Genomic DNA, 18,532 nt, shown 5'->3' with positions numbered 1-18,532 from the left:
AGTGATCCGGGTCAACAGCATCAATGTAACAGTATAACTTTAGACCGTCCCCTCGCCCCAACACGGGCGCGAACCAGGGACCCTCTGCACACATCAACAACTGACACCCACGAAGCGTCGTTACCCATCGCTCCACAAAAGCCGCGGCCCTTGCAGAGCAAGGGGAAACCCTACTTAAGTCTCAGAGCAAGTGACGTAACTGATTTAAATGCTAGTAGCGCGTACCCGCTAACTAGCTAGCCATTTCACATCCGTTACACCTAGCTGCTAAGGTAAAATATATATATATATATGAATGCAACGGTGGTACTCTTGCCATATACAGGGAAAAAACAGCATAGCAAGCCCCTTACATCAAAAATACATTCACAGTAGAAGACCACTGTAATCTGAAGCTTGTACAGCCATGCATGCAGGCATTCATTCACAACAGTGACATTCTCCAAAAGTCAGCAAATACTATAAACACTATTTCTATGTTGGTGTAGTAGCTATTCTATTACAAACGTGCTCAGGTGTTTTTTATCTAATGTTTGGCGGCTCAGTGGTGCTTTGGAGGAGTATTTTGGTGACACCATGCACAGTGCTTTAGTATATCAAAGGAAAGTGACAACGTGCGTGACAGTGTTTTTTCTGGTTTCTTGGTACAATCTGTAAACGTTCTGACCGCTGTAGTCATAAGCCCGATCAATCATCCTTTTTGTCTCCAATCTCTTGAAGATTCTGGGGGAAAAAAATATATACAGTATATCTGTGAAGTGGTAGAGGTAAATATACAGTAGTAAAGTCAGAGCTGAAGTATTCTGTCTACATTTGAGCAGGGTCGTAATATACAGCATCCAAGTGCTGACAGCTTTGAACAAGGTTGGGTGAGCAGTAATATCAAATCAAACATGTACAGTGCCTTCAGAAACTATTCATCCCTCTTGACTTATTCCACATGTTGTGTTACAGCCTTTCTTTCTCACCCATCTACACACGATACCCCATAATGACAAAGTGAAAACATATTTTTTAGAAATGTTGCTAAATTTGTTGAAAATGAAATACTAAAATATCTAATTTACATGAGTACTCACACCCCTGAGTCAATACTTTGCAAAATAGCCTTTGGTAGCGATTACAGCTGTGAGTCTTTATGGGTAAATCTAAGAGCTTTCCACACCTGGATTGTGCAATATTTGCCCATTATGCTTACATTTTTCAAGCTCTGTCAAATTGGTGTTGATCATTGCTAGACAACCATTGCCATAGATTTTCAAGTAAATTTAAGTCAAAACTGTAACTCGGCCACTCAGGAACATTTACTGTCTTCTTGGTAAGCAACTCCAGTGTAGATTTGGCCTTTTGTTTTAGGTTATTGTCCTGCTGAAAGGTGATTTACTCTCCCAGTATCTGGTGGAAAGCTGACTTAACCAGGTTTTCCTGTAAGATTTTGCCAGTGCTTAGCTCCATTCTGTTTATTTTTATCATGAAAAACTCCACAGTCTTTAACAATTACAAGCATACTCATAACATGATGCAGCCACCACAATGCTCGAAAATATGGAGAGTGGTACTCAGTCGTGTTGCATTGGATTTGCCCCAAACATAACACTTTGCCACATTTTTTGCAGTATTACTTTAGTGCCTTGTTGCAAACAGGATGCATGTTTTGGAATATGTTTTGTTCTGTACATGTCTTTCTTTTCACTATGTAAATTAGGCTAATATTGTGGAGTAACTAGAATGTTCATGATCCATCCTCAGTTCTCCTGTCACAGCCATTAAAACTCTAACTGTTTTAAAGTCACTATTGGCCTCATGGCGGTCCCAGAGCAGTTTCCTTCCTCTCTGGCAACTGAGCTAGGAAGGACGCCTGTATCTTTGTAGTGACAGGGTGTATCGATACACCATCCAACGTGTAATTAATAACTTCACCATGCTCAAAAGGATATTCAATGTCTGATATTTTATTTTATGTTTACCCATCTACCAATAGGTGGCTTCTTTGCAAGGCATTGGAAAACCTTCCTAGTCTTTGTGGTTGAATCTGTGTTTAAAATGCAATGCTCGACTGAGGGACCTTAAAATAATTGCATGTGTGAGGTACAGAGAGGAGGTAGTCATAAGAAAAATCATGTTAAACACTATTATTGCACACAGAGTCCATGCAACTTATTTTGTGACTTTTTAAGCAAATGTTCACCCCTGAACTTATTTAGGCCTGCCATAACAAAGGGGTTGAATACTTATTGACTCAAGACATTTCAGCTTTTTATTTTTTATTAATTTGTAGAAATTTCAAAAAAACATATTTCCACTTTGACATTATGGGGTATTGTGTGTAGGTGATTGGTGAAAAATCTCAATGTAATACATTTTCAATTCAGGCTGTAACATCAACATTTGGGAAAAGTCAAGGGGTGTGAATACTTTCTGAAGGCACTGTAGGCTAATTGTAGATACTGTATGTATGAGCTGGTCTGGGGTTACCTGGTGTTCTTTCAGCAGTCGGTCGTATTCTTTGGTCAGTCCGTCGGATTGTTTCTTCATAGCTTCCATCTCGGATTGGGACTTTTTCAAGGCTCTGTAAAACATTAACCCCAAAGCATTCCCATTATCATCCAATTCCCATGCATTTTTTGGTTCTATTATTCAGTCAGTCACAAAAGTATTGTGTGTGTATTTCTTCCTCACCTTCCTCTGAGCCCTTCAGTTCTCCTCTCAGTTTCTCCATCTCTTTTCTCAGCAGCTCGTTTCCCTCTGCTGTGGCCTTGTCCCCCTTCCCATCCATCAGAGTCTGAAACAAACATAGGTAAACATTAACAAACATTAACCACACCTTTCAACCATATGCAATACCAAAATGTGTTTATTTTCTTTTAGTGTGGATGAACAACCATATCTCTGAGTAGGAGTTCTGATACAGCATCAGTTTCGCCTTTTACATCAAAATGAATACGTTTCCATGGACAAGGGGGGCCTTATCCTAGATCAGCGCGCCTCTTCTTTTTGAGACCCTTTTAAATATGGGCTCAGGTGCAGAAAGGGAAGTGATACTGGTGCCATGACGTTGGCCTGTGGGTAAGGTTTATGACCCCCCATAAATACCTTTCTCCCTTTCCTCTCTTGACTCTACAGAAGGACTCTTGAAAAGCCTTTGTTAAACATAGAGAGTCTAGGAACATCAAAAGGTGGGGGGAAAGGAACCATATTTCGGTAATCCAACAAGTTGAAAATATGCATTGGTACTCAATGAATATGATGCCAGATCAGTTGGCGTCTGAGACAGTATTACTGATGATAGGACGACATAAACTGTACCTTGGAAAGTCTACACATTCTAGTTATCAGATTCACATGGAATTGTTGTGCAATTTTAGCTTCCAAATGAGAGAAAGCTCTGCTCACTCAGTGGGCTGCCCATGTGAAGAGACATTGGTTATAAACTATGAAACACGCCCTTCTCTCCCCTCCTATATAAAGCCCTTGACGAAAATGTAACTTTCTATCCCGAGGACGTTAGGGCGACAGTCCTACGTTAAAAGGACTTAGATAATAAGCTGTTCCAAGGACGTGTGGACTTGAGGTCCCCACGTTGAAAGGACAAAGACCACCTACAGAACTAAGCCAACCTTAGAGATCCTAACGAAATTAACATCGAATTTCAATGTGAAGGTGACAACCTACATGCCGGAAGGATGAATTTCGACTATAGCAGTCAGAATATAGCATGAGCATATAGCATGGCAACTTGGTATGAACTTTGAACTCTTATTCACTAAAGGAGTGATACGTCCTAGCCGTCGCGTTAGCGCAGCAACTGTAAACGTGGGCTAGGAGAGGACGGACAGAGTGTTTGTTCTACCACACGACAATGGTACTACCAAGTATCCATTCTACCATGCTCCAGTTCACCACTAGACAGTCTTCAGAGGACTAGAGATCCATAAAGGACAAACACGGCCTTCCATCTACAACCAACCTATTGAAGCGCAGCTCAGAGTAAATATTTATTCAATTTTCCTTTTCCAAATGTTGGCTAATATTTAGAATGCATAAGATTCTGTATTTACGATAGCATTGCTTCTCCCTTTGTTCTTCAGTCCTCCCACGCTTTCATTCAAGCCCAACCCTCTCTCTTTGTGTAACCAGCCGTCATACAGGTTCCGTCTCCCAGGGACGTTTTCTTGTAGGACATAATTATTAATCAATGATCCATTCTGTGTATATGTAATTCTGTGTGATTAGTTAGATATTTAGTAAATAAATAATTAAACCCAATTTTGTATTGCTGATTCAATTTGTTAGCCAGGGTTCGTGAAGATAACCAAGAATTTACAACTTTCAGATGAGACTAAACAAGGTGACGATTAAACATTGACTGCTATTGATGTAAAAGATTACCAGGTCTTTAAGAGTTTATTCGGAAGATAACAGCTCTATAAAAATTCTTTCGTGGTGGCCCCTACTTTCTAGTTAATTATCTACCTGATTAGCTTAATCAGGTAATATTAATTACAGAGAAATTATTTTATAGAATAGCATGTCATATCACTTAATCTGGCATAGCCAAAGACAAGATACTGGGTATGACTTTACCTGTTTCAGTAGCTCGTTGTCCTCCATGTATTTCTTGGCAGTTTGGTTGTCACTCTCTGCCTTGGTCTGCAGAGAGGCCGTGGTGCTAGACGCTGTCGCCAACTGGTTGATCAGCGTGATCACCCGCCTCAGCACTCTGTAGAGAAACAACACACATAGATTGTGTTCAATACTGATAAAACATTTTTAACAGAGAGCTGCCACCTGAACTTGTCCATCTGAACACATTTTTTGTTTTCCGTTGCTAAACATTTTTAGCATCAGCTTACCGAGGAAAAGGACTATAAGGATTATGATCATGACGAGGAAGAATTTATTCCAAAACCTGGCCATTTTGTTCCATATTCTCAGCTGGAAGATACTCTGCCATCTGCAAAAGAGCACAAAAACATAATGCTGAGACTCAGAACACTGCAAAAGCAAATCAATGTCTAATAAAGTAACCCTGGATGCAGCCAGTCACAACGTTGTCTCAATTGTAACATGATTCCTGTTGTAGCTTGTAGGGAGCCAAGCGCCTTTCACTACATTGTCCATAGCTATAGCTATACTCTCCATGTTATGATGGATTCCCACTAAGCATGGACCACAACAAGACTTATTTTTGGGGTCAAAATCTGAACCAATCATAAACGTCTTTGTTTGGTTCAGATTTGGTCAGGTCCTGACCGACCTTGATTTGGCCCAAACACAGTAGAGCAGGGGTTACCAAACGTTTTCACTTAGGTCCCACTTCCAGCATTGGGGAACATCCCGTGCCCCCTCTATTTCTATGGGCACAAGCATTGTTCATGACACAACCTGTTCACACCCCTCTTGTTGTCGGGGAGAGAACATTTTGCAGGTTTAAAACGTATTTCCTGCAGTTCTACACATTTTGTCATGGGGTGCAGAGAACAATTCTACAGTTTTTGTCACGACTTCCGCCGAAGTCGGCTCCTCTCCTTGTTCGGGCGGCATTCGGCGGTCGACGTCACCGGCTTTCTAGCCATCGCCGCTCCATTTTTCATGTATCCATTTGTTTTGTCTTGTTCCCTGCACACCTGGTTTTCATTCCCCAATCAATCTACATGTATTTATTCCTCTGTTCCCCATCATGTCTTTGTGTAAGATTGTTTGTGTTACGTGTGTATTGTTGACGCGACAGACTGGCTTGTTTTTCCGTGTTATTTTCCACGAAGATGTTTATTGTTAAACATAATTCTTGTGACTGTTTTGCGTGTTTTGCACTCTTGCCTAAATAAAGTGTGCACCTGTTCACAAATTCTCTGCTCTCCTGCACCTGACTTTGCTACCAGTACGCACACATCTGACAGTTTTAAAAGGTAATTTTCTTATAATTCTATACATTTTGCCATGTCCAATGTTTATATATGTGATATTTGAGTGACTAACATTAAAACGAAATCTATGGGCTTAAAAACGACTGTCCTGTACTCAGGGGCGAAAATCTGATATCAACTTTGGAGGGGACAATTACATGAAATTTTCTCAGGAGCAATTCCTGAGGGGGACACCAAAAGTAGTGCTGTAACACAGCCTACGTTGTAATATGTTAAATGTATATTGAGGGACCATAATCACTACTACTGGATAATTGTTAGGTACAGTAGTTAACTGAAGGGTTGTCCCAACTTGTTTAAATCATTATAATACTACTACTAATAATAGTTATAGCAGTGTTCCTTATCAGTCCAGTATGTATGCAGGTATTCGTACTTACAACCAGCAATATCAAGAAAGGCCAGTAGGCGGCAATGGTACTGTACACGGTATGGGAGCAGTTTTCATAAATACAATGAACATGGTGTGATCTCATCGTAAAGAATCTCCATTGAGAACCATCACAAAGTTGGTCTCCGTATTGAATTGACCTTTTAATTTGACTTTGTGATACATTGATATAGTCATTAAATATGTGCACCTGGCCTGAGTCTACTACAATATCTTTACAAGAACAAAAAGCTTAAAATAAGTACAGTTCTAAAAGCAAAATAACTACTTCAATGAAAAACCCAAATAAATCAAACAAAATATCCTTCAGTCAGTGTCTCAACTCTTCAAACAGCAGCTATGGACAAGTATGTCACACAAAGTATGCAATTTTAAATAAAATAACATGAAATAAATAATTTGTAAGTGTACTGTCATGTACTAAAAACTGAAAACTACTAAACAAAAGAACAAATATCAATTACACCAGGGGTTCTCAAACAGGGGTCCATGGACTAATTGCAAGGTGTCCGTGAAATAAAAAAGTGTAATGAACGTATTCAGTCCCACAAGGTTTCCAGTAAGTTTACATATAATATAGAGGGGGTGGGGGTCCCTGAGGACCGCTGAAAACCTTGCCTGCCTTGCCTCAAAATATGCAGGGGTTCCAGTACCCAAAAAAGGTTGAGAACCACTGCTATACACACTACTGAACAAAAGAACCGAACATATGTTTGCGGGTTTCAATGGATCCAACAAATTGCTGGCAGATATTTTCCCTCTTGAGACTGTCCAGCCTGTCTTTATGTACATTACAGACAACTACGCCGTTCAGTCTCTCTTGGCCCATGATAGCCCGTAGCCAAGTCTTTAACCTGCGGAGTGCACTGAAACTCCTCTCAGCCTCACATGAAGACACTGGCACCACAAACAAAATTCTGATCAGCACCTCAACTTGGTCAAACAACCCCCGCACCTCCACTGGAAGCCTCCTGAGGACCTCTGCTGCCTCTCCACTGCTGCTACAGGGGTATTTGTTGTGAAAGAGAGGGATCTGCACTGAAAGAGAATCTATGTTCAGCTCAGGGTACTGATCTAGAGACTCATCCAACTCCCCCGTGAGAAGCGCTCTTTCCAACTTTTGCAGGACGTTTAGACTGTCCTGGTCAAAACGGTCGCCAAACTGAACCTCCACACCATCCAACACAAAATTCTGCCCTACAGTGATCCACTGCTTTGCCAGCAAATCGTCTTGAGTGCGTCTCAATGGATTCAATAGAGTCAATCAATGTATTTTCCTGCCATGTTTGAGGCACCATCGTAACTCTGCCCACGTAAGCCAGACATGGGCAAATTGAGCCTCAACAACACATCAGTTGCCACTTTCGCAATGCCCTCGCCTGTTGTCTCCGACACCCTGTATAGCCCAATAAACTCCTCGTGAGGGACAAGGTCATGGTCAACATAACGCAGACAGACACTCTCCTGTTCAGCACCAGAGACATCTTGAGTACCATCAACAATTAATGAAAATTGTACAATCGGAAGAGACCTAATCTCAGCTGCAGTGCCTCGAATGACTGTATTGGCCATGATGTTCAGAATTTCATTCTGTACTTTGGGGCCTGTGTACATTGTGGTACGCTCTGTTAACCACTTCAGTAAAATGGGATCATCCTCTTCTGCCCTGAGTTTCAAAAGCTGGTATAAATTCCCACTGTCATCCGTGTGGCCTCTAAAGGCTTGTCCCTGTCTTACTACATGCCGCACCGAACTAACAATTTTCATCAAGCAATGCCTTGCGTCCTCCTGCTGTTTACCCCACGCACTGGATAACTGGACACTGATTGGATTTAGCTGGTGTGCTGTTACAGTTACAAAGTGGCGGTGGGTTTGGCAGTTTTGATGTGCTGTGAATTTTTCAATGGCTTTTCTCCAGTTCCTAAATCCTGCACTAATGAAGGCAGCATCTGCTCTTTGGCCAAAAGACGGCTGGCTTGAAAACCCTTGGCTACAGTGAAAACACAACACTCCTTTTATTGATGGATTATAATGTAGCCAGGGGAAATCGCGAAACCATCTCTCTTGAAACGTCAACACTGTTTGCAAGAGTTTGCGGTTCTATAAATTGTGGGTGTGGCTGATATGGTTTTGTGCCATCACTGAGGTAACTGGACGATGCTGTGCCACTGTCCCCTATACTGGTGTTGCTGGCAACAAGGGTGACACCTGGTCCTGCCGTGGCTGTGACACTGTCCTCTGAAGTCTCTCTCCTTGGCTCTTTCCCTTTCACCACCCTCACTGACTCACAGTCTGTCTCCTAGAAAATAAATAAGGTGTTTGCTGTACTCCTAACTACCGGTACCCAAAACTACACAATTAATCACAACAGCAATACCATTGCCTTAAACAAATCTTAGTTTAGTCACCAGTTTAAGTTGAGTGGGGGTATCCATGGCATTTTCCAATTATGTCCCTATTTTACAAATCAAAAAAATTGAGAACCTTTCATAATGTTGCCAAACAAAGACTCAACAAACTTACCTGAGACTCCCTGTTTCTGCCAATCTGTCCCTGCATATCTGTCCCCAGCTCTGCTGTCTGTGTGCCATCTGTTGCCTGCTCTGCCTAATGACATCATTGTGAAACATTTCCATTAGCATTTCACTTCTTTCTTATGAACATTTTATCAACTCGTCTTTGAGATATTAGGCTACTAGAGTTCTTACTTTGCGTTTTGGTGTACTGAAAAATACTCTGATGTCCGTCTTTTTACTTTTTTCTGGCATGTTTCTACCTGGCTGGCTGGCTGGTCTAGCTGCACACACACACATTTACACAACACATGCTGCAACGTTTTGAAATTTTAACATAGTTTGTTTCATATTGGCAGGCTTCCAACAATAGCTGAATTTGCAAAGCTAGCGAGCACCAATTCCGTTTCTGTGGTGTTTGCTATAATCTTTGCTACCTGGTTAAATAAAGGTGAAAAAATAAAAGATTCACTAGCGACAATTTAGCTTTTGCAACGAGACCATTAAATATATTTAAGACAATGGTATAAGAGAGTGTAGTTCTGTTCAGTTTGGACTTCAGTTTATCGCTAACCTTATCACAGGGACTTTGAAGCACTACAGCTGCATGCTAATCTTGGAATAAACTGACGATAGCAAATATTCCATCTTTGACGACGCCACATAAATGGAATAGGTACTAGCTAGCTTGATAGTTAATGTTTGCGCGCTAGCTCTGCAAATTCAGCTAGTGTGTGAACCCTGCAACATTAAAAAAGTATATACATTGCTATGGCGCGATTGACTGGATTACCTCACGTCAGTTACGTACATTGAGTGCCTTTCGGACAGTAGATACGAACCCTCTATTACCTTGCAAGCTAAAGAACTGGCAGTGGATCAAATCATTGTGAGGCAAAGGGCGGGGGGGGTCGCAATCTTGTGAAACTTAAAAACGCGCTATTAAGTGTCTATAATCAGCACAAGTGCTTTCATTGCGTATTATTAATATTATTGAAATTACATAGTTATGTTTACAGTGATATATTGGGGGGGACAAATCATATTTTTCCCAGGTCCCCCCTGGGATTTCCGCCTATGCCTTGACTCCAACCCCATTCGATGCATTGAATGGATGTGGGTGGAGCAAAGTCTACATAAGGGTGCAAATGATAAACATTCACAAAAACTCTGACGAAGGCCTTGAGGCCGATATGTAAAGCTTAATAAAGAGCAGTGTACGGGTTTCTTTGTTTTTTTCTCATCTTATTCAACTGTTATCATGCACCTGCAACAAAGATAGCTCAGATGTGCATGTGCTTTGAATCTTAATTATTATTATTTTTAACCTTTATTTAACTAGGCAAATCAGTTAAGAACAAATTCTTATTTACAATGACGTCCTACTCCGGACGACGCTGGGCCAATTGTGCGCCGCCCTATGGGACTCCCAATCACGACCGGATGTGATACAGCCTGGATTCGAACTTGGTACCCATATGGTAAAGTAACTTGCACTGAGATGCAATGCCTAACATGCTGACCACACCATTGCAAAATAAATTTACACATACATGTTATTCAATGATTGCACCCACACTGCTCGCGTCTGCATTGCCAAGCGCTAAAATAGAAGTCAGTTCTATTTGTGACTGAACGCGGTGCAAGTCCTGCTTATCCCATCTCCTCATTGGTTTATAGAAGCAGATATCCACGTGCCATCTCCTCATTGGTTATACCCACATGGGTGATTGAGTTGAGTTCAGTCGGTCGTAGTGGTAACTATGACAATCGCCATATAAAGTCCAAAGAAGAAAAAGCCTGGAAGGAGGAGAGATGACTAGAAACAATTCAGTTGACTGTTTTATGTGTGGATTAATTGTCGGAGTAGAGGACCTTGTGCATTTCAGGTAAAATAACAACTCAACGTTTATATCCGAGGACAAATTAGCTAGCAACAGCAAGCTAGCTAGCTAAATTGCCATAAATGTTTAATGGTTTTCGACCTGCCCACAAATTCATATAATTGGTTCAGAGTTTGTTTTGATATTTCAACCTGCGTGTAGTGATCAAGTTTGGTGTGGGGGGACAAAATCAATTTGCACTCCATGGCGCATGCGCGCAGCCGGTTTGTGTACGGTGTTAGACCGCTGCACCACTCGGGAGTCCATACTTTTGATACTAAAAATATATTTAAAATCAAATACTTTTACTGAAGTAGTATTTTACTGGGTGACTTTTACTTCAGTCATAGAATATATAACCTCAGCAAAAAAAGAAACGTCCTCTCACTGTCAACTGCGTTTATTTTCAGCAAACTTAACATGTGTAAATATTTGTAGGAACATAAGATTCAACAACTGAGACATAAACTGAACAAGTTCCACAGACATGTGACTAACAGAAATTGAATAATGTGTCCCTGAACAAAGGGGGGGGGGGTCAAAATCAAAAGTAACAGTCAGTATCTGGTGTGGCCACCAGCTACATTAAGTATTGCAGTGCATCTCCTCCTCATGGACTGCACCAGATTTTCCAGTTCTTGCTGTGAGATGTTACCCCACTATTCCACCAAGGCAGCTGCAAGTTCCCGGACATTTCTGGGGGGAATGGCCCTAGCCCTCACCCTCCGATCCAACAGGTCCCAGCCGTGCTCAATGGGATTGAGATCCGGGCTCTTTGCTGGCCATGGCAGAATGCGGACATTCCTGTCTTGCAGGAAATCACACACAGAACGAGCAGTATGGCTGGTGGCATTGTCATGCTGGAGGGTCATGTAAGGATGAGCCTGCAGGAAGGGTACCACATGAGGGAGGAGGATGTATTCCCTGTAACGCACAGCATTGAGATTGCCTGCAATGACAACAAGCTCAGTCCGATGATGCTGTGACACACCGTCCCAGACCATGACGGACCCTCCACCTCCAAATTGATCCCGCTCCAGAGTACAGGCCTCGGTGTAACACTCATTCCTTCGACGATAAACGCGAATCCGAAGATCACCCCTGGTGAGACAAAACCGCGACTCGTCAGTGAAGAGCACTATTTGCCAGTCCTGTCTGGTCCAGCGACGGTGGGTTTGTGGCCATAGGTGATGTTGTTGCCAGTGATGTCTGGTGAGGACCTGCGTTACAACAGGCCTACTAATTCCAGCCTCTCTCAGCCTACTGCGGACAGTCTGAGCACTGATGGAGGGATTGTGCGTTCCTTGTGCAGTTGTTGTTGCCATCCTGTACCTGTCCCGCAGGTGTGATGTTCGGATGTACCGATCCTGTGCAGGTGTTGTTACACGTGGTCTGCCACTGTGAGGACGATCAGCTGTCCGTCCTGTCTCCATATAGTGCTGTCTTAGGCTTCTCACAGTTCGGACATTGCAATTTATTGCCCTGGCCACATCTGCAGTACCCATGCCTCCTTGCAGCATGCCTAAGGCACATTCACGCAGATGGGCAGGGACCCTGGGCATATTTCTTTTGGTATTTTTTAGTCAGTAGAAAGGCCTCTTTAGTGTCCTAAGTTTTCATAACTGTGACCCTAATTGCCTACCGTCTGTAAGCTGTTAGTGTCTTAACGACCATTCCACAGGTGCATGTTCATTAATTGTTTATGGTTCATTGAAGAAGCATGGGAAACAGTGTTTAAACCCTTTACAATGAAGGTCCGTGAAGTTATTTGGATTTTTACGAATCATCTTTGAAAGACAGGGTCCTGAAAAAGGGACGTTTCTTTTTTTGCTGAGTGTATATATTATATTTTTTTTAATGTAAAAATAACTATGTAAAATATGTACTGGGGGGTGGGGGGTGGAACAATGTCTAACTTAAGTTATACTTTTTCTTGAGATAGCTGATTACTGATGTGCCTCCTTGTGCTGTTTTCACGCAGGCGTTGCTCTTCATGTCTGATTGCATTGACGCGTAGGCTATATGTGGCCATTGTCATTGTGTGTTTGTGTATGCTCTGATGAAGGTCTTGCGTCTGAAAGATTAGCCTAATAAAATAAAATTTATGCATTGGTCCTGAGTGTTCAGAGACTTTATTCCATTACAGTATCTCCTGCACCTTCTCTACGGTCGGGTGTACTACAGATTCTCCTAAATTAACGTGTGATTAGACAAAGTATTTTATTATACTTGAAATATGAGTAATCTATGAATTCCTTACTGTTATTGTGAAATAAAGATGTTATCTTCTAAGACTGAATGGATTAAGACTAAAGATTAATAAAGTTCAAACTAAGATGCCTCCAGCGTTTAATTGCATTCCTCCTTCAATCCCGCGTCTTTCCTGCCAAAGGACTCTCATGTAGTGTGTGACTCAAGCTTTGTGATATTTAAAGTGATGTTTTTGTTTATATTCAAATACCAATCATATATTTTAAAATATGAGTAGAATCAAGTTAATTCCTAAAGTGTATAGAGTATATTCAAATGTAGTGGTTAGCCTGTTGTATACCATGAGAATTGGGCCGTTTTGACTCATTCACCTAAGATGTTAGGTGTGCTGTCATGATATGTGACTCATCTGCTGGATTTGTTCTTATGTAGCAACGTTTGAAATTGTATTTATTTACATTGGATAAAAGTAGAGACTCAGAGCTACAAAATGGTGTATCAAAACATTTGAGGAACAATGGGAAAGTAATTCTGCTTTAAAAGTTGATAAACTTGTAATCTCACTTTTGAGAAAATGGCCTTTGAATATTTTGGTATCTAGTGAAGCGCTCTTTGTCTACACACAATCAGCATCGTTCACACCCTCTTAAACTTTAGCCTCACCCATCTCGTTTCGGTCCTGGGGGATTCAGAGCGTCGGCTCTGGCCGATGATTTGTTTACCTCTGGATAACATGAAAGCAGCCAAACCAGCTCAGCTGGCAACAATTTCATTATGCTTTTTTTGCCGACGTTTACTGACACCGGCCATATTCAATGGGTATTGTACACTTTAGCTTACATGTTGTTTACCTAGCTAGCTACGTGTAAGATCACACACGTCACGCAACGTTAGCTAACAAGTCAGCCAGCTAACGTTAGCTAGTTAAACAACAACCTCCAATACTTCGCCCTCATTCACTTCCATTTCTTCTGTCTTCAGCTCACTGCTTACACTTTCTACCATTCTTCTTTAACAAACCACCTCCCCTTTTCCCGGCATTTTTAACTAACTCAAGCTCAGCATCTACACAACCAAACCACTGGACTGGGACAGTCATACTCTGGTTTTATTAGTCTATACAATCTTCACTTGTGTGTGTGACACACTACAGGAGGTCTGAGAGTGAGAAGAGGGAATAAGAATCTCTCAGTGGTGGAAAAAGTAGCCAACTGTCATGCTTGAGTAAAAGTAAAGATACCTTAATAGAAAATGACTCAAGTAAAATTCTACTTGAGTAAAAGTATTTGGCTTAAAATATACTTAAGTATCAAAAGTAAAAGTATGAATCATTTCAAATTCCTTATATTAAGCAAACCAGATGGCACCATTTTCTTGTTTATTATTTAAGGAAAGCCACGGGCACACTCCAACATTCAGACATAATTTACAAACGAAGCATGTGTGTTTAGTGAGTCTGCCAGATCAGAGGCAGTAGGGATGACCAGGGATGTTCGCTTGATAAGTGTGTGAATGTGACTATTTTCCTGTCCTGCTACACATTAAAAATGTAACGAGTACTTTTTGGTGTCAATGAAAATGTATGGAGTAAAAAGTACAATATTTTCTTCAGGAATTGGTGAAGTAAAAGTAGTCAAATATAAATAGTAAAGTACAGATACCCCCCAAAATTACTTAAGTAGTACTTTAAAGTATTTTTACTTAAGTACTTTACACCCCTGGAATCACCTCACACTTTTGTAAGTGTTTGAGAATCCTTATTACAAAACAGAAAATCATGACCCCATATTGATTTTCAATCTAGCCGAACCCTGACCCTGTGTAATTCTCAAACCACTTAACATCTAAATACGTAGAATATCTCTAGAGGAATGGAAACAAAACATCACCATTGATAAATATTTAACAATAAAAATGACTCAATATAGCTGATAATAATGCTAATTTTGTTTTATAAAAAACATACAATTCAATCTGCATAGTTGCTAAGGTAAAAAACTGGAATATAGACATCATTGATATGAATGCAATGGTGATCTTGCCATTACATCAAAAACACATTCAAAGTAGAAGACCACTGTAATCTGAAGCTTGTACTGCCATCCATTCTCCAAAAGTCCGAAAATAATAGAAAAACATTTTCTATGTTGGTGTAGTAGCTATTCTATTATAAACATGCTTTTTATCTAATGTTTGCCAGCTCAGTGGTGCTTTGGAGGAGTATTTTGGTGACATCATGCACAGTGCTTCAATATGTCAAAGGAAAATGATAGCGTGTGTGACAGTATTTTTTCTGGTTTCTCGGTACAATCTGTAAATGTTCTGACCGCTGTAGTCGTAACCCCGATCAATCATCCTTTTTGTCTCCAATCTCTTGAAGATTCTGGAAAAAACAATATATCTGTGAAGTGGTAGAGGTAAATATACAGTAGTAGTACTAAAGTCAGAGCTGAAGTATTCTGTCTACATTTGAGCAGGGTCGTAATATACAGCATCTACTGTAAGCTTTGAACAAGGCCAGGTGAGCGGTAATATGTAGGCTACTGTATGTATGACCTGGTCTGCGGTTACCTGGTGTTCTTTCAGCAGTCGGTCGTATTCTTTGGTCAGTCCATCGGATTGTTTCTTCATAGCGTCCATCTTGGATTGAAACTTTTTCAAGGCTTGTGAAAACAATAACCCCAAAGCATTCCTATTAACATCCAATTTTCATGCATATCATCCAGTCTATCCCAACGGTGACATGCTATGGGTCAGAGTGCACATTCTCGAACAGTAATTGAAGCCCATGTTTGTTTTACTGTAATTATGGTCTGATTTCATTTGGTTGGTTATTGTAGTTTAGTTGTACATTTTCAATTGATTTCAGTATTATTGGATTTTTTTGTTCTATTATTCAGTCAGTCACAAAAGTATTGTGTTTGTATCTTCCTCACCTTCCTCTGAGCCCTTCAGTTCTCCTCTCAGTTTCTCCATCTCTTTTCTCAGCAGCTCGTTTCCCTCTGCTGTGGCCTTGTTCCCCTTCCCATCCATCAGAGTCTGAAACAAACACAGGTAAACATTAATTACCACACCTCTCAACCATATGCAGTACCAAAATTAGTTTAGTTTCTTATTGTGTGGATGAAGGCCCATATCGCCGTTTCGCCTTTTAGATCAAAATGAATACGTTTCCACAGACAAGGGGAGCCTTATCTTAGATCAGCGCTTCTCTTCTTTTTGAGACCCTTTTAAATACGGGCTGAAGTGCAGAAAGGGCAATGATACTGGGTATGACCTTACCTGCTTCAGTACCTTGTTGTCCTCAATGCATTTCTTGGCAGTTTGGTTGGCACTTTCTGCCTTGGTCTGCAGAGAGGCCGTGGTGCTAGACGCCGTCGCCAGCTGGTTGATCAGAGTGATCACCCGCCACAGTACTCTGTTGGGAAACAACACACACAGAGATGGTGTTCAATAATGAGATTTTAAAACATTTCTAAAACAGAGTGCTGCAACTTGAACTTGTCCATCTGAACACATTGTTTTTTTCCGTTTTTCTAAACATTTTGCTACGGTGTCCCCTACTGAACACGACCACTGTTATGGTCATTGCAATGAATAAAGGAATCTCTATGATTATGACGATCCATGCACTGGCTGGTTTTCACCAGACTCAGTATGTCAATGGGAGGACAGACAGATCCAGAGCTCACAGACTTACAGCCAGAGGAAAAGGGAAAAGCCGGAGATGTAGAGGTTCCTCTGGGCTCTGAACAGCTTCATGTGGAGGTGGTTAAACATGTCGGGATGCAGATTAGCATCCTTGTTGTTCTTCACCTCCGAATACTTCCACATCTCACGCAAAGAGTCTACAGGAGGACGTGCAGGTGTGGTACGACATGGTTAAACATAGCAAAACATTGAGATTTCAAAAGCATTGTATGAGATTGAGATTGGAAACTCTCCGTGAGAGATTGTCACTATTGTGAGCCATTAAAATCTGTGAGTAAATTAGACATACTTTTTGGCATCAGCTTACCAATCAAGAGGACTATAAGGATTATGATCATGATGTAGGATAATTTGATGTTGAGGAAGAATTTGGTCCAAATACTGGACATTTTGTTCCATATTCTCAGCTGGAAGATACTTTGCATTCTGCAAAACAGCACAAAAACATAAATCGCACAAAGCAATGGATCGACGGCAATGTCTTTTTTTGGTGCAGTCTGGACCAGCCTTGACTTCAACGTGCACGGATGTAGATTTTTGGTCCGGTCCGGATGTAGACGTCTGTTTGGTTCAGATTTGATCTGGTCTGGCGTTGATTTGGCCCAAACATAGATATGTTTGGTTCAGATTTAGTCCGGGCTGGACCAGCCTGGATTTCAACAGCCACAGACTTCTGGACCGGCCTTGATTTGGCCCAAACATAGACCTCTTATGATTGGTTCAGATTTGGCCCAGTCCAGATCAAATCTCTCTAATTGGTTCACATTTGGTCCAGTCCAAATCATAGACATGTTTCACAAGTTTGTACAGTACCGCACAATTGAGCACAGCAGAGTACAGTACAGTTCAGTAAAGAAAAGTACTGTTGAGTACAGCACAGTGTATTGTACTCTACTGAATTAAACTACTGTACTGAACTGTGCCATACTGTTCAAACTGTTCCCTGGTAGGCCATCATTGTAAATAAGAATGTGTTCTTAACTGACTTGCCTAGTTAAATAAAGGTTAAATAAAATATGAAATTATTTTTTATAATTTATAATTTCGCAGCTGAAATTTGGACATAGAATCAATGACCAAAAAAATACATATTTTCAACATCTGTAAATTACGTCTTTTCAACTTTCACTCAGAACCGAAAGTGAACCTGATTTCAACGCCTGGAAAATACGTATTTTCATCGTTCAAAAATATGTATTTTTCAACTTCCGAAAAATACTTTTTCACCATTCATTCCGAAACTGAAATTAACCTCACTTCAACATATGGAAAATATTTACTTTAGGCATCATTTCAAAATGATTTTAGTTTAATGTGAAGTTGCTGAATGTATCAGGACAGGATAGGGCTCATCCCTACCTGGTAATTGAGATGAAGGGTAGACAGAGGATGAGGACTACACCTATTTTCACATAGAGGAAGAAAGCAACTGCAGTCCATAGGAACGTCATCTCTAACAATACAGTCTGAAAAAGATTAAACATTTTAAGCAACATAGATCCTTTTCACAGTACGGCAGTAGGTTATATTGCCAGAATGGAAAAGGGCTGGTTTAATTGTTGATGTCAACAACCGGAAAGTTCAACTGGCTACGTAGCTAGCTTGCTATCTAGTTTCCTATGGATATTGTATTTCAGCTAACTGTGAAACCATGAATGCAAATGTTTTCGGAACAACAATGCAGTCCCTGTTTCAGTGATACGCCTCGTATCCTAGTTAGCTACCTCCAAAGTTCACATGCTTGGTTAAAAGATGCTACACAAATGTTATTTATTTTCGAATTTTTGCATTGTAATTTCTAATGTCAATATATTGCAGTAATAATTGACTGATAGCGTTTCACAGTATTACATTCCCGACTGTGATATTAGCCTATTGATTTCTCCCGCTGGAGCT

At 40.8% G+C, this 18,532-nt stretch overlaps 1 protein-coding gene and 1 pseudogene across 1 annotated transcript; both read right to left on the bottom strand.

The window, feature by feature from the left end:
- Positions 1-619: 619 nt before the first annotated feature.
- LOC129864685 (B-cell receptor-associated protein 29-like) lies at positions 620-12,721 on the bottom strand (annotated as a pseudogene).
- A 2,488-nt stretch (positions 12,722-15,209) lies between these two features.
- On the bottom strand, positions 15,210-18,144 carry LOC129865386 (B-cell receptor-associated protein 29-like). The gene is made up of 7 exons (XM_055938138.1): positions 17,996-18,144; positions 16,944-17,062; positions 16,626-16,773; positions 16,208-16,343; positions 15,862-15,964; positions 15,497-15,588; positions 15,210-15,308 (listed from the first exon to the last, which is right to left on the bottom strand). The coding sequence occupies exons 1-7, from the start codon at positions 18,130-18,132 to the stop codon at positions 15,273-15,275; spliced, it is 771 nt and encodes a 256-aa protein (XP_055794113.1). The 5' UTR covers positions 18,133-18,144; the 3' UTR covers positions 15,210-15,272.
- Between the last annotated feature and the right edge of the window lie 388 nt (positions 18,145-18,532).

This window comes from Salvelinus fontinalis, chromosome 11 (assembly GCF_029448725.1).
Source record: "Salvelinus fontinalis isolate EN_2023a chromosome 11, ASM2944872v1, whole genome shotgun sequence".
Taxonomy (NCBI): Eukaryota; Metazoa; Chordata; class Actinopteri; order Salmoniformes; family Salmonidae; genus Salvelinus; species Salvelinus fontinalis.
The sequence above is the reverse complement of the archived record's forward strand: the minus strand, read 5'-3'. Positions and strand labels throughout refer to the sequence as shown.